Source organism: Siniperca chuatsi, linkage group LG7 (assembly GCF_020085105.1).
Source record: "Siniperca chuatsi isolate FFG_IHB_CAS linkage group LG7, ASM2008510v1, whole genome shotgun sequence".
NCBI lineage: Eukaryota > Metazoa > Chordata > Actinopteri > Centrarchiformes > Sinipercidae > Siniperca > Siniperca chuatsi.
In genome coordinates, this window is record NC_058048.1 from 6,392,803 (window position 1) to 6,420,222 (window position 27,420).

Below are 27,420 nucleotides of genomic sequence, written 5' to 3' on the forward strand. Positions count from 1 at the left end.
CTGAATCAGAAGTTCTAATTGAGTTCCAAATTTAGAATTTGATTTTCTAGTTCTTAAATATCCAAGTTTTAGAAGGCAAATTTCATTTCTAAAATGTTTAAGTTAGAGTTTCTAGAGTTTTAAAATCTTAAGTTTCAATTCTATAATGTTATGGTTTTCTAACTTTGCAGTGTGTTTTCTAAATGCTGTACGTATTGTCAAATTGGTGAAGATGTTTTCTTAATTTGCTTGTGTTTTGTCTATTTGCATGTGTTTTCTTAAGTTGCAGAGAGTTGAGCTCTCAGGGCCACTGTAGGCCTGACCCACTTTTGATCCCTCTGGTTTAAAAAAAACAAAAACAAAAAAAACCTACACTTTTGTTTTTTCTAGAGGCCTCAGAGCCACAGAGATCATACGGCCAGTAGCAGGGGCCCACGTGGCATCTAGTAAGTAGCACGTTCAACAACTCCGTCCTTGGAGCAGACAATGGGATTGGTCACAAAATCACTTTTGTGTCCTGGATTTGTACATTAGGGGCCTTCCATGCCTTGGGGACGCATTTTGTTTATTTTTCCACTCCGTCAGGGACTTGCACATTCATCTAACGTATGTGTGCATGGACACGTACTGAAATAGTGTGCTTTAACCTTGTACCTGTATGAAAAGAAGATATAGTCTATGCTAAACATTGGGGGAGAGGGAGGCACAATGCAAATACCACCTAGAATTTTAAAATAGTAATATAATATTATATATAATATTAATAAAGTAATAATAATAAAAATGACAGTCATAGGAATAATAATGACAATAATAGTAACAGAGCCAATAAAAACAGCTGTAGTAGCAGTTGTCGAGCAGGAACACGGGGGCAGCAGGTGGCTCACAACCACAGATCCAGACTCTGCAGCTCCGGAGGCAGAAATACCTGCTGAAAGCGACAGAAGGAGGGAGGAGAGAAACGAGAAAGCACAGAACTACGGGAGAAAAGATGTCGAGTTAATAACATGTAATAATGGGATAAAAATGCATACAGATGGAGAGGGAGAGAAGAAGAGAGGAAAGAGGTGCATCATGGGAAGTCTCCCGGCAGTCTAGGCCTATAGCAGCATAACTAAGGGATGGTTCAGGACTCACCTGAGCCAGCCCTAACTATAAGCATCATCAAAGAGGAGAGTCTAAAGTCTACTCTTAAATGTGGAGATGGTGTCTGCCTCCCGAACCCAAACTGGGATCTGATTCCACAGGAGAGGAGCTTGATAACTGAAGGCTCTGGCTCCCATTCTACTTTTGGAGACTCTAGAAACCACAAGTAAGCCTGCATCCTGGGAGTGCAGTGTTCTAGTCGGGTAATAAGGTATTATGAGATCTTTAAGATACGATGGTGCCTGACCATTACGAGCTTTGTAGGTGAGGAGAAGGATTTTAAATTCTATTTTGGATTTTACAGGGAGCCAGTGCGAAGAAGCTAATATTGGAGAAATATGATCTCTTTTCCTAGTTCTTGTCAGTACACGTGCTGCTGCATTCCGGATCAACTGGAGAGTCTTAAGGGTTTTATTGGGGCAGCGGGATAATAAGGAATTGCAATAGTCCAACCTAGATGTAACAAATGCATGCACTAGTTTTTCGCCATCATTTTGAGACAAGATGTGCCTGATTTTTTCAATGTTACGTAGGTGAAAGAAGGCAGTCCTTGAAGATAAATCCTAATCAAAGATAAATATATATGTGTATATATACATATATATGTGTGTGTATGTATATATATATTTATATATATATGTGTGTGTGTGTGTACAAATATGTGTTTATACGTATTCATTCATATATGTTTGTATGAAGAGTGGCCCTCAGACAGTTCAGGTGGCTCATTAAAGGTCCAGTGTGTAGGATTTAGTGGCATCTAGAGGTTTTTGAAATTGTAGTTTGCAACGTTTGAATACCACTCGCCTCACCCTCCCCTTCCATGCGAGTAGGAAAAACTACGGTGTCCGTCAAAAACGCAAACAGCCTTATCTAGAGCTAGTGATTGGTTTGTCCGTTCTGGGCTACTGTAGAAACATGGCGGTGCAACATGGCGACCTCCGTGGAAGGGGCCCCGCTCCCTATGTAGCTAAAAACGGCTTATTCTAAGGTAATGAAAACACAACGATTCTTATTTCCAGGTGATTATACACTAAGGAAAACATACTAATACTAATATACTAATATTATATTCCATTTCTGCCAATAGCTCCTGCTAAATGTTACACACTGGTCCTTTAATTCTGCACTAACATGTGACCACAACCCCTGTCCAAAGTGCTGATCCCAGAGTAGTAGTCCACCATAACTGATTGGATGACGATAGGATGCAATATTTTGTGCCATTTCAGGCACCACTCTGGTCATGTAATCCTTTTATCTTGGTAGTCTCTTTGCTGATATCAGACCATGGTGACGTGAAAAACTTTGGAGGTCCTTTAATGCTCCGGCCGGAATGCAAGGGCTTCACTTTGTGTTGAAAAGTGGTGGGAAGGTAAGGTCTTAGATGGAAAAAAAAAAATTATATTTAAACGGTCTTCAACATATGCAATTTTAGGCAATGTAATGGGGGGTATGAGGTCAGAGTAATTAAAGGTGGGTGGGGGAAAATAATGTTTAAATGTAGACTATTTAATGACCTTTAAGAACAGACAATGCTTCAGCAACATGTCATGTTTCACAAAGTTTTATAAATTTAGACATTCTCATTAAGGACAGTAGTACGAATGCCAGGCACGTTCATTTATTTATTGTTAGCTACCACGCTAGCCAGCTAGCTAGCCTCCTAATGTTAGTGTGGCAGCTAATGTTAACATTAAGAGGCAAGCACTAAAGGATAGGTTCAGTTTTAGAAAGTCTATAACCTTTGTTTCAGTCACGGGCAAAAGGGTTATGAACTTTTATTTTTAGCTTAAGTTACTTTTTTTGGACAATTGCACATTTGTTTCTTCTATATTTAGATTACATTCTGAATTTGTTGGGGGCATTCTTGCAATCATTACGGTAATCCTGACAGCGGCTCCGAGTGTCAGCTGATCATCCTTTACTGGCGAGTGAGGAGGAAAATCAGCTGAACGAAAACACTGCTGGCTAGTTCAAACCATGGCTGCGGAGATTCATTCGAGGCCCCACACCGCTAGACCTGTTCTTTTGAACAAGATCGAGGGACACTCAGACGCTGTCAACGCAGCCGTTTTAATACCAAAAGAAGATGGAGTGATCACGGTTAGCGAGGACAGGTGAGTTTGCCATGCAGACTAATGGTAGCGTAACAGCAGTAGCTAGCGGGCTCGGTCTATTTGCTGGTCATTGCACTCATAATTCCTGGTGCACTGGTTTAGGAAGGACAACACAAAAGGGAAGAAGCAACAGTGTTTGCCTCTCAGAATGAATTTTGTTTTGGTTGGGACATTCCAAGGTTCGCGTAGGAGGGTGTGGTGATAGAAATCCGTCAAGAATGAGTCCTTTCCATAAAACACCGCGAGCAAGCAATAAACCGCAATAGTAAACGGGAATACAACATTTGGTTTTTATAATATAACGACTTAGGATTTGCTATACGTAACATAATGCGTTAGGCTATATTAACTTAACTACCTAGCTAAACATTACTTGACAAACAAACTAGCCACTGCTGTCTTCAAGTGCTCCTCGTATGCTGTGAAGATTTTATTTGTCGTGCTTTTACTGAAACGCTTTAAGCTGCGCCTTGTAATAAAAGTATTAATTCAGCGGCCGCTGTTTGCCATGATGGAAACAATAATAACCAAGGGTACCTTTTTTAGATTGTTTGTTTGTTTGTTTATCTTATTTTACAGGTTACTTTATAATGTGTGGCATCCAAGCTACGCATGATTTAATACTTGTTGAAATGGCTGTGATCTCTAAGCCCCTGAACATCACATCTTGAAAACTTGGGTATAAGAGAAAATCATTTTGTTGTGGCTTTTTGAGTGATTAACAGCATAAAGTCAATACCATATATTCAACAAGACTGGATGGCAGCTGTACAGCTATACTTTGACAGACCTCTTCACTTGCTCTCACTTATAATAATTTCAGTTGTGAAGGTGTGAGCATGGTCATTTCAGTCCATCACATTCACTGGATGATAAGTGATATAAGACCTGTTATGCTTGGTTACAAGTGTGAGGAAGTGACATTTCTCCTTTAAAGATAAAGGAACTTAGGTGCTGTGAACAAATGCAAGTTTCCGTCACACATCTAACCCGTTTGATATGCAAAAGGGAAGTTGTGGGGCGAAGATGGTGCAGCTGTCTTCAATGCACTTGACCTGAAAACGTAATCACCCAACATATAATAATAAAACTTTATTTATAGAGCACTTATCAAAACAAAGTACAAAGTGCTTCACAACAAGAGAAATAAAATACCACAGTGAATGATGAAATATAAAGAAATAAAATACATAAAATACACAAAAGCAATAAAATAAACAGTAAAATAAACAGCCAGTTGAGGTAAAATCAGGATATGCTTTCAGATAAAAATGTGTTTTGAGACGAGACTTAAACAAAGACACTGACTCAGACAACCTAATTTCTTCGGGCAGGTTGTTCCAGAGCCTCGGGGCCCTGATAGCAAAAGCTCTGTCCCCCTTAGTTTTCATCCTGGACTCAGGAACAGACAGGAGACCCCTGCCCGAAGATCTCAAACTACGTGAAGGTTCATAAGGGATTACATGGTCTAAAATATAATCTGGAGCCAGGCCATGGAGAGCCTTAAAAGTAATCAGCAAGATCTGAAAATCAATCCTAAAACAAACAGGGAGCCAATGTAAAGAGGCTGAAACAGGTGTGATGTGGTCGTACTTCTTGGTCCTGGTTAACAGCCGAGCAGCTGAGTTTTGTACAGTCTGCAGTCGTGTCAGAGTTTTTTGATTAAGACAAGTGAACAGGCTGTTACAATAATCAAGGAGAGGTGAGGAGATAAAAGCATGCACAACAGTTTCTGCATCAGTAAGATTTAAAATAGATCGTATTTATATCGATCGTAATAACATGACAGTACATGTGATCTTTGCAAAGTTGTCCAGTGTCTTCTATTATTTTTAGGAGGGGGTGGTGGGAGGGTTGTACCATAAAGTGTTAAAATGTATGAAAGCACAACACTTATTGAAAGAAAAATAAGTATCAAAATGGCTTTGTTATATAAAACAAAGTACTAGAAGTTGGTAAAGGCCAAAAGTACAGTCTCAGAAGTGGTTCAGTACTGAACCGTCACTTCTGTAATGCGGTCTCAACAGTAACGTTCACAAAGCTTACGTGCAAGCGGTGTCATTCAGATACGATAAAAAAGTGACCTGCCAAGAATAATTTTTCACCAACAGACATTATATAAACACACTGTTACTAAATGTGTCAATCTTACCCCTTTCAGTGCTGTCTGGTGAACAGAATCAAGCATTATGTGTAAAGAGAATTAGGGCTGGTTTCCCAGACGAGGATTAATCCCAGTCCTAGATGAGGGCTCTCTTCAGTGGATATTTCCATTGAGTATTTTCCATTAAAAAGTGCCAAGTTTCCTTTTTACATCAAGTATATATTTGTCTAACTGCATGGTAGGTCCATACAAACAGTAAGTAAAAGATTAGAAATGCATTTTAAGTTCTGTATAAAAATTGACCCTCATAACACGAGACACTATAGAATGACCCTGTGAAGACATCGGAGAGTGCTTTGGTCATTGATGTTTTGACATTTTCCTTCAGAACCATCCGAGTGTGGCTGAAAAGAGACAGCGGTCAGTACTGGCCAAGCATCTACCACACAGTCTCCTGTAAGTAAGACTGGATTGCTTCAGTAGTAAAAGGAATTTTGAATATGTGTGTACGCACATGCTTGTGTGTGTGTGTTTGGAAAAAAAGCTTTTTGTTATTTTGGACCACTACAGCAATATAATGCACACCTATCTATGACATGGCATGTGTGTAGTGATTTCCCTGCTCATGGCGACTGTCGACCTCTTTCTCCTTTAGCTCCATGCTCTTGCATGTCGTACCACCATGACAGCAGACGCATCTTCATAGGCCAGGACAATGGAGCTGTTGTGGTGAGTGAAGCTAACTCAAACAAGTGGCCTCATGTTCTCGCTCCAGGCTCAGTCTTTTGGTTGTTCAAACAGTCTAGTTTTAAAAAACCTGTATATCTGGTTTAAATAGGCCACAATTTCAATATTTGGACTCCTTCAAATGCCTGTGGGGGCAGGATAGTTATTTGATATGAAATGTGTTTTTTTTTGTTTGCCTTCTAGGAGTTTCTCATCTCTGAAGATTTCAACAAGATGAACCACGTCAAAACATATCCAGGTGAGAATGTGAGATAAGGACACACACACACACACACACACACACACACACACACACACACACACACACACAACTGTCAAGTCCAATTTAACCAGTTTTGCAGAATTGCAGTAGACCAGGGAATCCCCACTGTCACCCTGTAATGTGTTGCTTATGTTTGAATGACAGGCTCAAATTGTTCTTATGATTGCAAACTGCAACATCACAATTGAACCTTTTTTAATTTTTAATTTGTGATGTGTGCTGGACTCAAGTTACAACAGATAGTATAAGCAAAATCTAGCATGGCTGACAAGTGTTTCTATGGGTGTACTTTCAGAGCTGTGCCTGAGGAGACTCTAAAGCGGCAGCTACGTTGAGCATGACTGATGTAGCTGAAAGCGTCAGTACACTACTGAGTGAAAATGAGTTACACAGCTTGTTTAAAAAATTGTTTAATTTTCCTTTTTACAGCAAATGCCAAACAATTTCGGGTTCCACCTTCACAAATGAGAGGATTTGCTGCTTTTTTTGTCACATATCATTATAAAGTGAATATCTTTGGGTTTTGGACTTTTGGTCGAACAAACCAAGACATCTGGTCACATCACCTTGGGCTCTGGGAAGTCGTGATGCATTTTTTTCACAATCGATTAATGAAAATAATTGTTAGTTGCAGCCCTAGTGATTACATCTTGATTTCATCTCCTGTCACATTGTCATAATTGGTAGGTTATGAACAGAGCACAGTTCCTGTGACTGTATCAGCAGCCATTTAGCCTCCTCAGTGGAAAATCAAGCTTCAGGGGAAAATGGCCAGCCTTTTGCTTTAGTGGGCAAAACACCACATGTCACCACTGGAAAGCTCCATGTGGTTTCTTCCACTTAACAAAAACAAAAGCAAGCAGCAGAGCCTGAACAGCAAAAACATGAGTCACTGTCAGATCAAACAGGCATTAGGATGTGTCTATGCACTTCAAAGACAGGCAGGGCTTAACATCGCCATTTGCCTTTTGGCAGTCAGCGTTACTTTCTTCAGAGCTGCAGACAAGGCAATACTGACTTAGCAACCCATTGGCCAAAGATTAAAAAAACAGCTTACGTATGTTCAGCCTGGCTATAAAATGATATGACAGAATGATGGAACTGATTTAGGGAGATGCTTTGCTCTCTGTACTTCAGAGTCATTACTTAGCTAAATCTGTACTGCGTTACTATGTGAACATGTTCATGGTGGCTTGATGCAGAAAAGCACCGTCTTTTGCACACTCAGACAACAGGTTACAGAAAACACAGTAGTAAGATAGACATATTTAGGTGATTTTAAAAAATGTCCGTTACTTCATCAAGAATCTTTGAGGAAAAGGAGCACTAGGATAGGAAAGAGGACACCGAAGATCAGAGTTTCAGCCTCACTGGCCACAGCCATGGTTTGGTCATGAGGCAGTAAAAATGTGATTTTTCTTATTGATAAAAAGTAGTACAGGAAACAGATAGTACCTGTAGCCTTATGTAGCATACAATTAGACATGTCTTTAGGCTTATTTTTGCCACAGTTCTAATAGTTAATCTTACTGGTTTGTACACTTGAAGAAGAAAAATTACTCCTTTTTGAGCTTATCAGTGATGCTTTGCATTACTGTGAGCCATAATAACTTGAGTTATCCAATACAGCACTTCTCAGTGAAGTCTAATACAGCCATAAGGCCTGTCCAGAGAGCATGTAAAGTTATGTTACACTGTGCAGCAATGGTTTTTGCCTATTTTCCCTCTCTTTTAAGTTGCTTTGAAGTTGGAAAAATGGAAGGTTTTTGAGAAAAATGTTTTTTTCCCCACTAATTCTTCGAGTTAAATATTCAAACCCAACATAGCTAAGTTGTTACATCAGATGGAACTATTTTAGGTGTCCTCCTCATCAATTATTACACATTTCCACATAGTTTAACTTGGCATATTATGTAGTATCTTTGGAAACTTTGGGATCTTAGATTTAAAATACATTTGTTTGAACAATGCTGCACTGACTCCACAACATGCTTTTGAGATGATGGACGCAGAGGTGGTGGATTTGAGGGTGTTTTTTGGTGACACAAAATTGTTAATTTAAAGCTGCTATAATCAATATTTTTACATTAACATTGGCTGAAAGCACAGAGAATTATCACCCAACTACGCAGTTCCTCTCAGCTCTACAGAGCATTTTAGCATCTTTCAGCTCATTGTTTTGGTTTTACGGCCCACAAACTACACTGTTTTAGTTCACTCTTTCCAGCAGAAGTTAGCTGTTTTCATTGAAAAAGATCTAAAAATCCACTGTACGCTACCTGCCCAGCACTGATCAGCTGTCAGACAAAGTTAGTGTCTAGCTGGTTAAAACATTTAGCAGCTAAAGAGACTGAAATTTCCCTCAAGAGTTGGTGGAGACCAAAACGGAGCTTAAATGTTAGACTTACATTCATGGGGTGGCCAGAAACACAACTCTGAATGAATGCTAATGTTGCTCTGTATCTGCAAGATGAGTAAATAATGTTCGCCATATCAGTTTCATAAGGTGATAATATGTCAATGTTGTGTTCACATTTTGTGCGAGAGAGGTTTAATACAGAAAGTTGACAACAAAAGCGTGCACCTTAGAGGTGATCCCCAGATGGACCATTAAGACTGATGGGAGTACAAATCGTTTGAAGAGATTCGTCTGTCTTAGTCTGGATTATGGTGACACTAAGCAGAGCCTGTGATGGGATCAGCGCATGGAAAGGGCAAATTAGTCTTTGATGGTGCTCATCCATGACGGCTCAGATATAAAGCCCAACGGAAAAGATGTGGTCTTGTTTGATGTTTATCCAACATGACTTGTGCCTGTTTAACACTTAGTGTGTGTGTGTGTGTGTGTGTGTGTGTGTGTGTGTTTTGCAGCCCACCAGAACCGTGTGTCAGATATGGTGTTCTCCCTGGAGAGCGAGTGGGTGGTGAGTACCGGCCATGACAAGAGCGTGAGCTGGATGTGCACCCAGAGTGGCAGCATGCTGGGGAGACACTACTTCACCGCCTGGGCCTCCTGCCTACAGTATCCTTCATTCACTCGCTGTGTGTATAGTATATAGGAGCATCTGTCAGCTAAGTAGTAACATGTAGAGCGTGTTCCAGCCCTGACTCCCTGCTCAGATACGATCACGAGACGCAGCATGCCTTTGTTGGCGATTACTCAGGACAGATCACGCTGCTGAAACTGGAGAAGCAGACGTACTCCACAATCACTACACTGAAGGGTCACGAAGGTACACACCGCATACACACCTGCCTACACATAAAGAATCTCGTTTATCATGGACGCAGAACTATTGTAGTTTCTCCTAGCGTAGGTGAGTCACACAAGGCCCCTGTACAAATAGTTTGTCTCGCATACTTCTACACACTAGCAGGCTTCTGATGCTGAAATCAGATATGCTGATGTGGCCACAGTAAAAAAATTGATGACCCAGATTCCTCCACGTGATGTCATTATGCAAGAAAATGCAATCCAATATTGAATCCAATGTGAAGACATTCTCTGTTGTTTCCCTAAAAAGTTTAAACTGTTTTCCAACTATCAAAAATGCTTTTTTTATAAAAAAAAAAAAAAAAGCTTATTGTTTGAACAGAAAGAACAGTGTTAATATTGGTCAGAGTTAAGTGCCAAAATGAAGGAAGAGCCCACATACATTATGTCAAATGGAGCATGAATTCACATCTTAGTTTTCATCTTTCATCTCTGACATTAACGTTTCATGTTTAGATATAAGTCCAATTTTCCTCGTGTCAGCTGATGGAAACATACCTTCAGCAGAGGGAAGTGAAGTTATAACAAGTGTTTTTCCACATTAGTTCTAAACATTGTCAATAATGTGCAGCTCTATGAGAGTGTGTATAATGGGAAGTTCCCAAGAAAAAGCCACTTAGATGACAGGATTCCATGTTAGTATGGTGCTCTGTGTGTGTGGTAGGCCTGTGTCTCATGTAGCTACAGTTACTGCCTGTCCACCACCACCTGCCACAGGCTATTTATTCTTTATATGACTGGTCTAACTTCAAGAGCTTCATTGTCTGTCCCAGAGTTCTCTTCCCTTTGAATGCTGGAGGTTTCACTGGAAATGTGGGGAAAAAATTAAGTCTTTGCAAGTTGGCTTGTCTGGAACAAAGTCAGAAATACTGTTAAAGCTTTGTCATGGTCTGTGCACTGTACTGTAACAGCATGGCTGTGTGCTGTTTTTTTGGCCACAGAAGGATTGTGAGTGTTTAGCATGTAATATGCTTTACCATCTGACGAGAATGGGCAGATGATCTGTGTTGTAGTGTCGGATCAGCTGAATACAACTTATTAGTCAAATCTTTCTGTGGCCACCCTTTGCCAGACCAGTGGCTTAGATATACATATAATGGACTGTCATTCAAATGCAACTCCAGTACACCTTTACAGTATATGTCGTAGTTTTTTTTGTTCTTGCCTTTTGTTTTTTTCATGTCACTTCCCTTGCACTGTTGATCATCATTTTATAATCTTACTCAGTGAAGTAACTTGTCACTATAGCTTTCAGATTTAGGAATCAGAATGTAGTGAAGTAGGAAGTGCTATATTTCACACTGAAACAGAAATACTCAAGTAATGTACAAATACCTCAAAAGTGTACTTGAGTAAATGTAGTTTGTTACTTTCTACCTGTGGCAGACACAGACAGCTAATTTGGGTTAGATTTTTGGGATAGCCCTTTAATCTTTCAAACAAACAGAGCTGCTTCCATTTAGCAGGTAAGCTAACTAGCAAGAAGCTAACCAACGGGCTTCTCGCTTGCTAGCTTTACAGGCTTAAATCATGGAAAAACAGGTTCTCATTGTAAAATGAGCTTCCTGTAGTTCTCCCAGCAGGCACCAGATGGAGCCAACAGCTCAGACCATCACACTGTCCCCCAGCAGGCTCTTGCAGCACATAATAACATGCAACATGTAACAATTGTGTTTCTTTTTCTCACTGTCCATCCCTCTGTCTCCTTCAGGTAGTATAGCAACCCTGTGGTGGGACCCCGTCCAGAGGCTGCTGTTCTCAGGGGCCTCCGACCACAGCGTCATCATGTGGGACATTGGGGGCCGCAAAGGACGTACGTTACTGTTGCAGGGACACCAGTAAGTCTGTCAGCGTTTCGTATATGCATGGATGCTGGATGAATTTGCTTGGCCTTCTCTGTGTTTGTCAGGGACCGGGAGTCTTAAAAACTAAATCACGGAAAAGGTGGTGTCAGTAACAGCTGTCCCCGGGCACTGACTCTCCACTTCTCGCTCTTCATACATATTTCACCACCTCCTAGTCCCCCTCCCCCCGTTACAGGAGTCATCAGCTAAGCCCGTGTATACTGATGCGTGTCAGAGTAAGCCTCCGTAGATCCTGTTGCACCCTAGCAGGATTTACAGAGGTTTGTCTCTCAGACACCCATAAAAATGAGAGTTGCGATGCTCTGTAGTCGTGACAGGTCCTAAATCCTGTGTGACCCAGTCTTTATCTCTTTTCACGCCTTTTTGGTGTCCTTGTCACTCCCTTTTTTTTTTCTTTTTCTCCTCTATTTAACTAATGTATTAAAATGTATTCGATAGACTTTGTTTTATGGGACGTAACAGTTTTAACAGTAAGTGGTATGACAGTTGAGCAGAAGTGCTATTGTCAATGTCAGAGTAGTCTGCAAAAATATTAAAAGTTGTAGTAAGTGAACTAAGTGAGTAAGTAGTAAGTAAACTTAAATGCCAAAAGGCCATTCCAGCATTTGTATTGTTTTTTAAAGGTCTGTCGGTTTAATTGTATGATATATTGTTTTACCTCTTATTCTAATCTTTATACGTGTGGTACTTTATGTATGAGAGCAGCATTAATCAATTTTTGGCCACAAAAACAAGCAAAACAAAACAAGCTGTCATTGGACGGCTTATAAAGATATTATGGCTAAGGTGTTAGCACACGGTTGTCAACATACACATCAAGCGGACAAAAAAATTTGAATTTATTTGGAGATTCTGTTCACCTGATAAATTTAGCACCAATATTCACTCTCCTGCTAAGTGCTCGGATTTCTTCACCAGCTAGCTGCTAACTTTGTCTGCTGTTTGGTGCTGGGCAGGTAGCAGAGTTTGGGCTCATAAGAGCTGCTAAGACTGAGCCACACAGTAAACGTGCAGCAGCCTTGATACCAAGAAATAAGGGGCCAAAACGCTCTGTAGCGTTGCAGAGCTGGATGTTGATCCTCTGTGATTTCTCCGTGAAAGTTTTGCTTAATGCAGGTTTAAATTAGGATTTTGTTTTGATTTGAAGTCATGGATTTGATTCGAACCTTTCTCCCTCAGCGAGCGTGTTCAGGCCTTGCGTTACCTCCAGTTGACCAGGCAGTTGTTGTCGTGCTCAGCTGACGGAGGCATTGCAGTGTGGAACATGGACACACAGAGAGAAGAGGTTTGCATCACTATTATAACTGCCACACAAATACAGGGTGTAATGATACAAACTGGTAAGACTCTGCTTGGCCAAATCCGCGGCAGCACCCCTAGTACAAGAGTTGCAGTCAACTGTCTTTCACCTTTATTTTCAAATTCACTATTTATAGTTTTTTGTCTAGTTCTAGTTCAAGTTTTTCTCATAGATGTTGTCATAGTGTAAAATGCAAGCAGAGTCAAAGCAGCATACAGTAGTGAACGTGTAGTGTTTTAGTATTAGAAGTTGTAATTGGTAAAGAGTTTTGTTTCTCCTCTCTGTTTTTGTCTCAGTTCTGGTCTGAATGCTCCTTGCGTGGGTAGAGATGATTTTTGCAGCACTTGTCCACCTGGAGAGTCTAGATTACGTTTTTTCCTGCATGTTTAATAGTAGCCTTCAACTACGTGTGTCTCTGCAGGCGCCCCAGTGGTTAGACAGCGACTCTTGTCAGAAGTGCGAGCAGCCTTTCTTCTGGAACATCAAGCAGATGTGGGACACTAAAACCCTGGGACTCAGACAGGTAGGAGAGTCTGACCAGTGTCCTTAGCAGTCCCCTCAGCCCATCAGTCATGCTAATATATGGGTGTTTTTCCTTTGTGCAGCACCACTGCAGGAAGTGTGGCAAGGCTGTGTGTGGAAAATGTAGTTCTAAACGCTCCACATTTCCAATCATGGGCTTCGAGTTCCCAGTGCGGGTGTGTGATGCCTGCTTTGATACCATCAAAGAAGAGGAGTGAGTAAAGGGCATCTCTAAATTTTGTAATAATTGGTCAGATCATACCCCTATTTTCACAGTACTGAGGGCAACTCTTATTAAATTCTGTGTGTGTGTGTGTGTGTGTGTGTGTGGTGCAGTCGAACACCATTGGCCACGTTCCACGAGGGGAAACACAACATCGCCCACATGGACATGGACCCATCCAGAGGCCTGATGGTCACTTGTGGAAGCGACCGCATTGTTAAGGTCAACAACAGTTCTTTGATAGCAGATGATTCATGCATGTATTCAGGCGGTGTCAAACACTACAGGCTATTATTTTTTTCAGATTCCTGGTATGAAATCGTAGTGTCTGCAGGCAGTCCTAAAACCTTTTATGTCATAAGGTCATGTATGGGATTTAGCATCACAGACCACCTGGGTTGGTTAACTTGAAGATCTTTGAAGTTTGGGGATGTCACCAGGATTTCTGGGTGTTAAGATTCAAATTTCTAGGACAGTAGACATCGAACCGTGTACATTGTGGTATGTGGTAGGTGCCTTATTGATTAGGCTGTGAGGACGCCCCTCGTTTTCATTGGTTCATTTATTTCACATTTCTATTTACTTAAATTGTGTAATTTAGTGTAAATTATCAGTAAAAATGTCTCAAAGTCTTAAATCTAGCAGATTGATAACCTGAAAACATCCTGTTACATGCAGTTCATGAGTCTTCTCAGTAATAATGCAGAATCCTTAAATGCAGCTTTGCACCAGGCCGCTTCTGTCATTGTTATTGGCTGTTTGTCTCCACAGATCTGGGATATGACGCAGGTGGTTGGCTGTAGCTTAGCAACAGGCTTCTCTCCGCGCTGATTGGCCCAGCCCACTACATGGTCCCCACCCCACCCCCACCCCACCCCCGTGCTCCGCCTACTCTTCCAATGTCATGGAAACCCCTCTGTACGGTGTATCTGCCCATCACGCCTGGGATCTTCAGCTACAACCAGGCCTGCTCTTGGTGAATGTGTGTGTGTGTGTGTGTGTGTGTGTGTGTGTGTGTGTGTGTGTGTGTGTGTGTGTGTGTGTGTGTGTGTGTGTGTGTGTGTGTGTATGTGTGTGTAGATAGTGCAGCCCTCCACATTCCTTTTGCTTCTCATAACAAATTTGTCTTTAATTTCACTGTCAGTCCTACATGAAAGTGTGTGTTTTGACTTTTTGCTCTGATCCGAAACAGAACCCTAAGCACAAAGGTGTGTGTGTACATGTGTGCATGTATCGTAATGATTTCTCCTATGGGAGGAATGGTATTAATATTAGTGTTTACATTATATTAATATTTCCAATGCTTCTTTTGACAAAGGTCATTTTTTATTACCCTTGCACTGTAAAGTTAGTTTTCACTAAATCGCTGACCTGCCATCCCTGTAGAAACATACACTAGCTTGCTTATTACTGTGGCCCACTAACTGCCTATTGCTCAGTCACTGTAACATGTACAAAAAACCCTAATCATCTGTATATACCCCTGCATCACGTGTATAGTAGATACTTGCTTGAAATGACTCTCACTGATCTTTATTACTTTACTTTATTCCTCTCTTTTTTTTTTTTTTTGTTGTTTTTGTCTTTCACTAGTTGGCCTTAAATCACTCTCAGGAGGTTTGACATCAGTAGGTTGTCACTGGGCGGGACTCTTCGTGTCAGTCATAACCATTATGAATGTGTAATCACTCAAGCATGGTAAGAAAATCAATGGAACAGCCTCTTTCTCGATAGATGAAGGAAATCTCTTGACACACTCAAAGATGCTGCCATAGAAATTTGATGTACTTGTCAGACGTTTGCATGGCAGCACTGACCCAGCCAGGTGAGGCATGGGAAATCGGAATATGTTGCTATGGTGACACGCACTGACAGCATCAAACACCCTGTCACAGTCATCCTGAGGTGCACCGGTAGAATTACAACTACAAGATTTGATTAGTGTGACTTGTGATCATTTCAGCTTTATGGGTTGAGGCTCCAGCTTTATTTTGGGATAGCACAGCATCACCGCCTCCTGGATATGTATCACTCTCCGCAAAAAACTGTCATTGTGTAGGTAGATACCACACGGCACTGATGGTGCCCAAGACTCTAATGCCTTATGAGAATTACTTTTCTTCTGTAATTTAAAAAATATAAATATTGCAATTTTTTTGTTGTGATGCGAAATTGGATTTCCTCCCACCAGAAAGGCACTTAGGTACTGGACAGCTACTCTAAACTAAATGTAGCACTAAATGCAGGCGTGTTGAATTGTCCCCAGCTGAATCGTGGGTGATCCTTCAAAAGCCTTATTATAGAGAGGAGGACACACTCACAAAGGCTTGTCAGTGCTTACGACGGTTCACTCATGCTCATTCACTCATGCACTCACCTCGTTATAAAGCTCTGGATGTCTCGTTTGCGTCTCGTTTCATCCTGCTTTTTCCAAATTCTGTTCTGAGCTCTCCTACTTTCCCCACGCATCTGTGTATGAAGGATGTCTCTCTACGCTCTCACCACTGCACTGAATTGCACAACTCATGGTCTTTGTGTTTGAATTAAACAAAACATTTTTGTAAAATTTGGGAGGGGTAATAGCTGGATTCGATGTAGCGTCCTTGTGAATAGCGGCTAGGATCTTCTAATGTTAGACTAACGCTTGCCTTATTGTAAGTGGAATAATGAGCATTATAATGTTGGACTTCCTGATTTCAAAATATAGTCACATTCCAGTTTTTTGATCATGTAGTGTATATTTATATTTGTAGTAAAGTATTTATCTGTTATCATTGTAAATGGTTAACTTTTCTTTGTGCCCATCTAGTAGTCCTTATTTCCTCGTAATAACAAACTAGAACATGTTAAACAGTCTTTAATAAAGCACATGCAAACTCATTAATGTGGAGACGGACTGCAGATCATGCAGTATTTTACATCCTAACATGGACAGAGATTGATTGGTGAATCAAGTGACGGCAGTGGTTGTCATGTGACCACTATTGTTACCCATCATCAAGACCTTACTCCATGATATTTAGATGTCACACAATCATACTTGGGGTTAGACTGAAAGCTGACACTGATTCAATTTGTCAGTAGAAGATATTTTCCACGAATGTTCATTATTTTTAAATTTGAGCATTTCTGTCCTTTTTTGTTGTTTCCTGCCAAAAATGGATTGAAAGGTCAAAGGTGGCCTCTAAAGACCAGGACTTTTTTTCAGGGTCTGGATTCTGGAACCTCTGGGATAAAACATGCCTTAAATTGTTCCGCATAATTATCAGAACAAAAATATTTTTTTTATTTTTGGGCCACTTGGGTGCAGCCAAACAACCTGAACACACAACATTATCACTTTATAAAGTTGATATGGTGAACATGTAATCAAGCAGGTGCCTATTTACACAACATGGAGCAACATTAGCTTGCTGCTGCTGCCTCAGAAAACCAAAACAATTAGCTAAAAACATTTTTTTTATCGGTCGTTAATGGATAAATGTGCAAGATGTTAAAGCTATAAAACATGGATGGATTTTTTTTTTGTCCACTCAGGGGTAGTGGAACCAGCTGTAAACAACATTCACATATTGTCACATTCTAAGAGAAATATCTGGCTCTTTAGCCGCTAAATGCTTGAATGTGTTCACCAGCTTGTCGCTAACCTTGTCTGTCAGCCGTGTCGTCAGTATTGGCAAACCAGTCCAACCCTAAGTATCATAAAACGTCATGTCACAAAGCGTCATCAGGGAGCTACAGGGTTATTGAAGATGCTACCGTACAATCAGGAGGCAAAGCTCTCCTTTCCTTTTTCAGTTAACTGGACATTAAAGCTTCTTCCAGTCAATATTTCTTATGTCCTTTTGTAACAGATTGCATTTGATGATAAAAGGCTTTCTGGCTCTGGAAGCTTAACTCCATAACAGATGGACAAGATGTTTATGGTATGATGGATGGCAGGATGTGCTGTTTGCAGAAACAGCTAATGAAATAAATCTTCAGATTGCCAGCCAGTTGCAGGAAGGAAGGAACAGATTTCCTCATGTTGTAAATGGCTTATTATTATTATTATTATTATTAGCAGTTGTAGGGTTCATTTTTGTTTTTGTCTTCTTTAGTTCATCCAGCACTAGAATGGATGGCCTTCATGTTGAGGCCACATCAACACTTTAAAGATGACTCATTTTCCACATCACCATGGCCCATAATCTCAATCTCTGTAAACTGATTTCTGTTCGGTTTGACTTCAGATGCTTGTAAAAGACACTTGCTGTTCCAACATGATGTTGTTAATGTACATCTCAAAATAATTGTATTTTTAAATACTTCTGTTGACAACACAGTACTCTCTCTGTGTCCTGGTTTGAGGGCACAGAGAGACTAAAGTATTAATGCTTAATAAAGATATTCTGATATGTTTATTTGACTGTTTTTTTTGTTTTTCTGGAGAGTTTTTGTACGAATTGAATCGAAATGGAACTCAGCAACACAATGAGACGCAAAACAATCAGTCATTTTCTTTATTCAAGCAGGCATTTACAAGATAAACTCAAGCCAAAGTCAGGCGGTAAGGTCAAGGTTAAAGTTGCTCGGCAGATATTACTGAGTCATAAATAAATGGGTTTTATTGCACATGTCAAGTGATGCTGCTGTGAGGTGTATTTAAGGCACACGGCTAATAAAGAGAGCACTTCATCTCCAGCCTGAGCTCAACCTGCACAGTCCAGAAGCTGCACTACAATATAGCAAATACACAAGTTACTTACATAGCTATTAAATACACACCACTTGGCACGTTTGTAAGTCATCAAGACACAAGTATGAGACTGAACTCATAGCTGGTGTTGTGAATTAATGCAGGGTGTGTGAGTGACTTTGGTCACATCAGATTCCCATCTGATTGACAACTTTCATAAAGTCACAGTAACAGACTGGGTTGTGTGTGTGTGTGTGTGTGTGTGTGTGTGTGTTATGAAGGTGCTCTCTCTATCAGCAAGATAACATCCTTTGAAAACATTTAAAGGCAGCATCACTATCAAACACTCCTATACAATTACATTTTTAGTCCTCGAGCTCACAAATAAGAAAATGTGTTATATAAATAGTTATAAAGCATTACAAATCCCGCTCATCCCTCAGTTATGGGTGAGTTTAATCTGGCATTGTAAGGCTGGGTTTCCCAAACACATTTTAGAACTCACAGTATATCTTCATATTTGTCCCATTTTAATCCAGTGACCACAGGTAGTGTTAACGCTCCAAATGCTTTGGATAAGATGGACCCAGATCTGTTCCCTCTCCTGGAGTGCATTATATCATCGGGGGGGGGGGTGAAATCCTGAGCCCAGCCTCGGTCAGTGTTAGTGTTGGTGGTGTGCTGCTAACCACTTCCTGCTGTCTCAGTGTGGCTGAAACGTCTTGGCCAAGTCCTCCAGCAGAGACATTAACTTCTGCTCCTCCAGGGGAGAGCTGTGGGTCCAGGCCAGCGGCAGGTGGGTGGACACCATATTCCGGTCTGTGCACAAACACACAAATAAATATTGACATGTCAGAGGGTCAGCTCGGTTAACGTGTGTGTTTAAAAGGCAATAAAGGCCGAGCGCATGTACAAACATCAGCCTGCCACTTTAGAAAGAGATTGGTTGAAGAAATGCAAACACTGGATTCATTTTCAGCTCTCATCCCCAATGGCCCAGCCAGCCATCTCTCCTGACGCGTGATTCAAACACCAGGGTTTCTGCAGGGCTCACCGAATTAAATGTATGATTAATTAAATGAATGTGACCTGGACCCAGATGGATGGATTAACCAAAGAAAAATGATTAGCTCATTTAAGTTTTGACACTTGCCCATTATGAGATGATGAGCTGCCTAGCTACTGTAGCTAGCAGTAGTGACAGTGCTACAGCTCTGATGGTGTTGTCTGAAAGGATTTAACAGCCTCCTGCGTGCACAATCCACTGTCACACCAGTCTCTTTTGTAGTTTATAGGTGTGTAATGTCTCCCAACAGCCCGCAATAGGGTACAAAAACATTTTAGAATGAACATTACTGCCCGCAGCAGGCAAGCAAGGGAATACTTAAGACTTTTGTAAATGACATTTAAGACTTTTTAATACCTTCTAAGGCCATTTTGGAGGAAACCAAATTCAATGCTTTTTAAGACTTTTCAAGACCTGCAGATACCTTGAAAGAGAGTGAAATTAAGTGTGCAGGTAGGTCTGGTTATGTGAACCTACAACCCGTAACCTTTGACACTAGCCATGACCCTGGCCACTAAAAGTTTACCACTGACTGTAACTTCAAGAGTCCTGATTTGCAGAATAAAATGTCCACCCTGTCTCAGCTGTCCACCTCTGTGGTTTTCAACCAGAATAAACACGAGCAAGCAATAGCAATGGATTGAAATCTGGATATGTACAAGATTCTATCCCAGGTTTTCACCTTACATGGGAATGCAAAAATCAAAATGTGTCAGTGTTGCCACAATATTAGTAAATATTGCCTCGTTGACAGCTGTTACAATTTTGGCAGTTTGGCTGTGCGACTGCTGACATGAGATAAAGCAATGGGAAGAAGCCAAACAGACAGCTTGACTGGTATTTGGGGAAACACCTCAGATATGAAAGCTTATCCTGCAACAAAATCCAACCAGACTTGATGTCTTCTGTTAGCAGTACTCAAGCGTGTCAAAATGAGGACACCAGACATAACTGCCTCATATTACATCACATTAGAAGATGAATGCAGAATGTTTGCGTCTCTGTTGAAGTGAGCTTTTCGTATTAGCCTCCCTCTTCAAGGTTGCTGGGTTCATTGTGTGTGTGTGTGTGTGTGTGTGTGTGTGTGTGTGTGTGTGTGTGCTCATAGAGGCACTGTACTCTCTGGCAGTATCTGGCACCAAAAGCAGCCCACTCCAGCTGCAATGGACACCGGCCAAACCCTCACACACACTCACACACACACACCATGCCGACCCACAACTGACAAACAGTTCAGCCAATACTGTTCTCTTCTCTTTTCTTCTCCCTTTCTTACTGTTCTTTGTAATCTCGGGGTACTAAAATTGTATTTTTTTTGTATTTGTCTGTCTAATAGATATGCGGGTAAATGAAAATGACAAAGATTGCTTCAGTTTTGCAACATACCCTGGTAGAAACGTCCGCTGGGGTTTGTGGCTGCAGCCTCAGAGACAGCCAGCCAAAGCACAGTGTCAGCCCCCTGCTCCGGGGTCCGCAGACTGTCCTTCATGGAGCTGTGGAAGTCTGGCATGGCATTGGCCACCGCTGGGACAGACAGACAGAGATAGAGAGGGAGCGAAACAATAAGGCTCATTTTCTTTTTTAAACAGAGCATGCAAAAAGTGGTAGCTGTTAACTCTTAGTGTTGTGCATGTGTGTGTGAGCGGGCGGTACCGGGAGTGTCCACCCAGCCAGGATGCATGACGGAGAAATGGATGTTAGTGTGAGTCTTTGCCAGCTGCTCTGTCATCACCACCTGCTGCCTCTGGAACACACACACACACACACACACACACACACACACACACAGACATGAACAAACGTGTCTCAGAGAGATTCTGTACAGTGAGGATGTCTGAAGGGTTGGACTATAAGCAGGTGAAGCTCACATGTCTCTTTGACACGTCAGTGTCAGCTAAACCAAACATCATAATGCTTCACATTTCAATATTCAACGTAAAACACATGAAATAGACACAGAGGCGTCCAGGCTCATGCCATTTGATGAATCACAGTTCTCTATGACATCATACGAAACAGGATGTAGCTGACCTGGGCTTTTGAAGGCTGATACTCTTAGTGATGTTATTGGACTGAAACTTCCATTTGACAGTATTTTTGCTTCATATGCAGCATGCAGTATCTTTCGGTTTGGCCAATTTCATCCTAACACTTCTAGCAGGATAGCAACTTTCATGCAGATTTCTATGGAATTTGATCAAAATGTGACACCAACATTCACACCATTCAACTGAGGTTCCTTGTAGTACTAATGAATTGTACTGTCAGCATATAATCAAACACTCTGCGCCATATACTTTAGTGTCTGATCAATGAATGATCTCAATGAACAACAAAAGGCCCAAATCAGCTGTAATATCTACTGCAAACTACAACTATTTACCCTGTGTTTTGTAGCATACACTTACCTATAGGCTGATCACACTAGTCTGTGTTTTTCTTTCTATAATACATTTTACATGAAAATACATTTTATATGTCTGTTTCCTAACAAACGCAGAGCACTTGAGGACGGTAAAGCCTGACAGTCCATCAGTTGCGAGTTGCTGTGTCTTAACACACGGAGCAGCAGGTTTCAAGCTCAGGTCTTACTTTGTGCTGGGCGTAGACCATGGTGCCGTCATAGCGGCCTCTCTCAGACTGCAGGTTTCCTGTCCTGAGCTTCTGCACCAACATTCCCCCTGATGACACTGTGATCTGAACATGGACGAATGGAAACATGGGTGAGGAGTGGAGGAGCTGGGGTTGCTACAGGCATGATATAAAACCCAATTTCATATCATGTCTATGTACTGTATTTTAATGTGCACTGCATACAGTGGTGGAACATATCTAAGTATATTTAGTCAAGTATTTTATTTAAATAATATTTTGAGATACATGAGTATTCCCATTTTTTGCTCCTTGATACTCTTTAGGACAGCACTTGAAAACTTCTTCCACCGCTGACTGTATATACGGTATAAATTCTTACAGTGAAATAATGAATACATTTTTTCTGCAGCCTGTGAACCTGGAATGTTCTTTTTACTAATTTTCAGGATGTTTTCTGAGGGCATGTCTCATTGGTGTGACCAGCAGTGAACCATAGCCACAACCCAGCAGCCCAAACCCATTAAATGTTCATTAAAAAGATGGATTCTAACAATAGGAGTCTATAACTTCTATGAGGTAAGACAAACCTACAGCAGAGTAGATAGTAGGAGGGAAACAAACACAGGTTGTGTCTCTCAGACTCACCACTCTGGGATCTGCACTCTTCTCCAGCAAGGGAATGAGACTCTTGGTGAGAATGTAAACCCCTAGTGGACGATTAAAAAAAATAATTTAAAAAATGTCATAATCATCCGCATCTTTCTTTCTTATCAATGTTTTCTTCACACCTTTGACTCACCAAGGACGTTGGTGGCGAAGCTCTTCTCGAGCCCCTCAGCATTCACCTCCCTCTGACTCATGATGGCACCTGCGTTATTGATCTGCACAGATTACGACACATGAGACAATCAAGTTTTCTGACTTATATTGATCCAAAACGTATCAAAAAATGCCAGCACAAAACCTAAAGTCAACACGGACGCAGTGAACAACAGTAAAACTGAGCTAATAATCTGATTACACATTGCCATATATTTACAGATATGAAAATAGGTAACTCGTGTCACTCACCAGTACATTGAGGGCCTTGTACTTTCTCTTGAAGGCTTCAGCAAACTCCCCAACCTTCTTGGTCTCAGACAGGTCCAGGATGTGGACATAGACTTCCTGTAATGACACCAGCCATTTAGAATAATGAATAATGTCACGTCTGGGGAACCACAGTCTGTCCAGTGTTTTTTAAAATGTCTGTTGAGAAGTGAGTCATACTGTACTTTATTTCCCGTCTCCTTGACGATATCAGCCCTCGCCTCCTCTGCCTTGTCCTTGTTCCTGCACACCATGTGGATCGTTCCACCTGTGACAAAGATGGCATTAGCATCATTCTTTACCAGCTGAGGAAAACAGTATCTGAACACGTTTACAAGGGTAGTAGAAGAGTGTTGGATTTATTGTCAACTGTGTGTGATGCATCCAACTTTATGCAATCAGTGTAGGAGCTGCAGTGGTGCACTGTTCCTGCTTGTCCACAGCCACTTTATTACAGCACACAGAATATCCGAAATATTCTTGCATTGAGTTTAGACCCATTTCACACCACTGTGTGATGGTACAAAAGAAAGAAGCATTCTAAAAAAAAAAAGGTGCAAACACTGATGCTCCCAGAAAGGTTTATGCAGTACAGCTAGACATTCTGAAATCTCTTTGTGTGTCCGCTTTTTTCAAGAACTGTTTCTGCCTTTTTCCCACCGTACCTGATATATTTTATTGGAATATGAATGCATTGTAGTTTTGATTTACCGTTTAAAGGGAAATGTGTAAGGGCTAATGGTTTTTACCTGGATGCACTGAATGTTTTTACTTTATTGTAGTGTGTGGAACGTAGAATCCAGGAGATCAGGTGTGTTAGTAGTTGGTGCCATAAAAGACAAGAACAATGCTGTGCAAGTTTTATATGTGACGTTCAAATAGATATATCTGTGTATTTCTCCTAGGAAAACGCGGGTTTGAACACAGTTCCCAAATATACAGTTATGGTAATTTAAAAAGTACAGTACCATAGCTAAGTCATTGTTTAGTGAACCCATATGCCATTATAACAATCACTATAGATAACTGTAAGGAAGCTGGGGATATAGTAATCCATAACCCGGGCCTGGGCTATATCATGAAGGGTTTATTGTTACTCCATGGTGTTGGGTTAATGTACTGTAAGTATGAGGCCAACTGTTACCTGAGCTTTTTGCAGAGCTGATGGTTTGTATAATCCAAAATGGTAAAGACAATTTGTACAACTACTGCTGTCATCACTACAATTACTCCTCCTAATAATAGTGGCATTACGAATACCTTTTACTATGTATAAATATCACTCACAACACATGTTTTGTGTTTGTCTTCATATATGAGTGGATTTGCTGAAAAACAGGCAGTAGGATTGGTACCTCTCTTAGCGATGGCCATGGCAGTGGCTTTCCCAATGCCACTGTTGGCTCCTGTTATCATGAAGGCGCGTCCAGCCATGGACACCTCCAGGTCCTTCTCCACAAACCTCTTGGAGGTTGACAGGAAGGCATTCCTGCAGGACACGAACATTTACTACATTATATTCATACAAGTATCCATGCATCAGCGGTATAGCTCTGCCTCAGGGCTCAGCTGAGTGAGGCTGGGATGACACTTTATATATTGAGATTAAAGGGGTCAAAATGAGATTCAGTGCAGAGCGACAGCAATGAAATAAAGGCAGGTCTGAGAGAGAAAGTGTGCGTGTGTGTGTGTGTGTGTGTGTGTGTGTCAGAAAGGGTCAGTGTTCGAGGTCAGCCTGGTTACTGTACGTCTCTTCACAGCTTTACTGTACAGATACAATGAAGACGAGAGTGTGCCTGGCATCATCTCTTATGAGAAGGGGTTTGGGGTGAGACTACCGACGGTGACAACAGGATCGGTGTGTGTGTGTGTGTGCGTGTGTGTGGCACCAAGGACTTCAATTCCCCCCATTGTCCTGGATGCCATTGTTGAGGGCGGCTGAGGGGGGGGGATAAAGGGGGCAGGGAGGTGGGTAATACTGAGGCAAAATGCCCGCTCTGTTCGATGGTGTCATGCAGAGAGCTATTAGAGCAGGGTCAGAGCGGGTTACCGGGCAGCTCTCTGGCAGAAAAGATAACACAGAACAAAGGGGAGATGGGAAACAATCACAAAAGCACCTCTTCAGACAACTTGGCTTGCTGTATACTGATGAGGAAAGGCGCCTTAGGGCTGCAATAGATCAGATAGGACTGATAAAGCATTACAGCCCCGTTGTAGTTGGACAACTGACTTATGGGCTTACATGGCTCCTGCTGTGTCACTGTAAACTTTACTCAATTCATATATCAATGATGTTCAAAGAGGCGCTGCAGTTCCATTCTGTGATGCATCGCTGTAGTGGCAACCAAAAGGTCGGTAAACTAAAACCTCCAGTCAGTGTTCATCAACCACCAGCAGAAACAAACACCAGCTGCATTTTCACCAATACATGAAGTTATACATCTTAGCCCTTTCAAAGATCCAGCCCTTATATAACCTTTGACCTACCCAACCTCATAGAAACTCATAGAACCTATATATTTCAGTTAGATACTACTTAAAATTACAGCTGCAAATAACAATCATTTTCATTATAGATTAATCTGGAAATTCATTTTTGGATTAATGGATTCATCATTTGGCCTGTTAAATGTCAGAAAATAGTGAATAATGCCAACAATTTCCCAGAGCTCAAAGTGACGTCTTCAGGTGTCATGTTTTGTTCGACCAACAGTCCAAAACCCAGTTTATAATGACATAAAACAGAGAAAAGCAGCAAATCCTCACATGTGAAGTTGGAATCAGCAAATATTTGGCATTTCTGCTTGAATAATATCTCAATTATCAAAATAGTTGCGATTCCATTTCTGTTGCTCAACTAATTGATAAATCGACTTGTACCACTCATTTCAGCTCTACTTATCATGGCGTTAACTTGCATAAGAAAGTTCTTCAAAATCTTGAAGAAAGTCTTTGAATGAACAGGCCTGACAGCAGTTTAGTTGGGTTTTCCTGTTTCACTTCATTTCAATTCTACTCTATCTCTACCCTATCTCTTAGGATCTCTACATATAGACAACCATACTGATATTTACATGTTTTATTTTAAATAAGCAGAAACTCAATTTATGGCATTAGAAATAAAAAAATATTATATAGGGACACAACATATATATTTTTTCACAAGAAGCAAACTACTTTTAAATGTAAATTTGAGGCCCATATTGGCAACTTTTCAAATTAGGCAATTAGAGTATAAAGATATGAATGTCACATTTATTAATTTGGTGTTAGAATGGTGCCTGTTAACGTTAAATATGGTAGCACTTAACTCAAAGAGCCCTGTATGTTTACTCCCATTAGAATCAGCAATACAATAAAATCACAATCAAATCATGAGGCAAAGTATTCAATCTTTAGTTTTTCTTCCATATTGAGTTTCTTAAATTATACTGTGCATATGATGAGCTTATGATGCATTATTCGCATCGCTTCCAGCAAAGTTATTATTGTGAACTAAACTGAAATAATAATAACTAAATTGTCCCTCCACACACACACACACACACACACACACACACTAGGGAGGATGCACACAGGACGCAGAAGTAGGTCACAGACTCTCTCTGCAGTGATCAGTGTCTCAGCAGGATACAGGAGCAGATGAAGACACCTTACCTGGTGAACTCGGTCACTCCCTTCAGGAACCAGGCGGAGTTGCGGTACAGAGACATGGTGCTGCTCTGGAAGCCTCTCGCTGCGCTGAGCTCTCTCCTCCGCTTTTACGCTGGACCAAAACCACGTGTAGCTCCACTGAATTAACATCAGTGGGCGACAGCTCCACCGGCCACCCAGCGACGGGACGGATGCATTAGTTCAGTGTTATTTAACCTACAAACATATAATATCCCATTTGTGGTCCTAATGCCTTCCTTTAGACAGGGTGTGGTAGGCTTACCCACGCTGTAATATCCCTGCCGTTTGGTAACGTTATTCCTGCAGTATGTGCACTTTCTTAGGGGTTTATTCTTTGGTGTTTAACGTGACATATCCCATGTAAATAAAATGGCCCGCTCCAGCTCCTAAGGGGCTTGTGGTAAAACATGAAATGTAACTCATACACAATAAAACATAGCTGACAGAGACAGATATGGAAGCAGAACCTACATGTCAACAGAAATGCTAGCTCCAGCTCCTGCGCAAATCTAGCTAGTTAGTTAGCTTGGTTTACCGGAACTGTAAGCTAGCAGTGTTTAGTTAAAAATCACTTTATAAGTGCTGTCAGCGCGTTCGTTTATTTGCAAAAGAAAAGTCTGGAGAGAAGCTATTCCTTAATTTGGCATTTATTAAAGAAATGGAGGATCAAAAGCATCTTGTACAAGGATCTTTTCTATTCAGAAAACCACAGTCAGCAAGCTGTTAATCTGTAGCCATCATCCTAAAAAAAGAATGCTATTCTTAACATCACACA

General features: G+C 41.0%; 2 protein-coding genes across 3 annotated transcripts; one reads left to right on the top strand and one right to left on the bottom strand.

Annotated features, from left to right (window-relative positions):
* The first annotated feature begins 2,367 nt into the window (after nucleotides 1-2,367).
* wdfy1 (WD repeat and FYVE domain containing 1) lies at nucleotides 2,368-17,945 on the top strand. 2 transcript variants are annotated; one of them, XR_006378570.1, is made up of 14 exons: nucleotides 2,368-2,500; nucleotides 2,967-3,245; nucleotides 5,738-5,805; nucleotides 6,005-6,078; nucleotides 6,280-6,334; nucleotides 9,230-9,380; nucleotides 9,479-9,591; nucleotides 11,344-11,470; nucleotides 12,677-12,782; nucleotides 13,219-13,320; nucleotides 13,403-13,533; nucleotides 13,656-13,764; nucleotides 14,314-14,518; nucleotides 15,136-17,945. XR_006378570.1 is itself a non-coding variant. In XM_044202409.1 (13 exons), exons 2-13 carry the CDS (start codon nucleotides 3,109-3,111, stop codon nucleotides 14,371-14,373), a joined length of 1,233 nt encoding a protein of 410 aa, XP_044058344.1. In that variant the 5' UTR covers nucleotides 2,368-2,500; nucleotides 2,967-3,108; the 3' UTR covers nucleotides 14,374-17,945. The 2 variants fall into 2 exon arrangements, 1 of the variants encoding a protein (XP_044058344.1); XM_044202409.1 differs by having other exon boundaries at nucleotides 14,314-17,945.
* An 85-nt stretch (nucleotides 17,946-18,030) lies between these two features.
* Nucleotides 18,031-26,784, bottom strand: dhrs12la (dehydrogenase/reductase 12-like a). The gene is made up of 10 exons (XM_044202411.1): nucleotides 26,628-26,784; nucleotides 24,326-24,459; nucleotides 23,156-23,238; nucleotides 22,953-23,048; nucleotides 22,681-22,762; nucleotides 22,527-22,588; nucleotides 21,879-21,983; nucleotides 20,940-21,030; nucleotides 20,673-20,810; nucleotides 18,031-19,039 (listed from the first exon to the last, which is right to left on the bottom strand). Exons 1-10 carry the CDS (start codon nucleotides 26,681-26,683, stop codon nucleotides 18,924-18,926), a joined length of 963 nt encoding a protein of 320 aa, XP_044058346.1. The 5' UTR covers nucleotides 26,684-26,784; the 3' UTR covers nucleotides 18,031-18,923.
* Nucleotides 26,785-27,420: the final 636 nt, after the last annotated feature.

Bases quoted from the DNA above. Each gene is read 5' to 3' on its own strand.
- wdfy1 (XM_044202409.1), top strand. From the start codon at position 3,109: ATGGCTGCGGAGATTCATTCGAGGCCCCACACCGCTAGACCTGTTCTT. The intron at 9,381-9,478 runs GTATCCTTCATT...CTCCCTGCTCAG, and splicing joins GCCTGGGCCTCCTGCCTACA to ATACGATCACGAGACGCAGC. The intron at 11,471-12,676 runs GTAAGTCTGTCA...TTTCTCCCTCAG, and splicing joins TTACTGTTGCAGGGACACCA to CGAGCGTGTTCAGGCCTTGC.
- dhrs12la (XM_044202411.1), bottom strand. From the start codon at position 26,683: ATGTCTCTGTACCGCAACTCCGCCTGGTTCCTGAAGGGAGTGACCGAG. The intron at 22,589-22,680 runs GTGAGTCAAAGG...ATCGTCCACTAG, and splicing joins CTTCGCCACCAACGTCCTTG to GGGTTTACATTCTCACCAAG. The intron at 19,040-20,672 runs GTATGTTGCAAA...GTTTGTGCACAG, and splicing joins CAGCGGACGTTTCTACCAGG to ACCGGAATATGGTGTCCACC.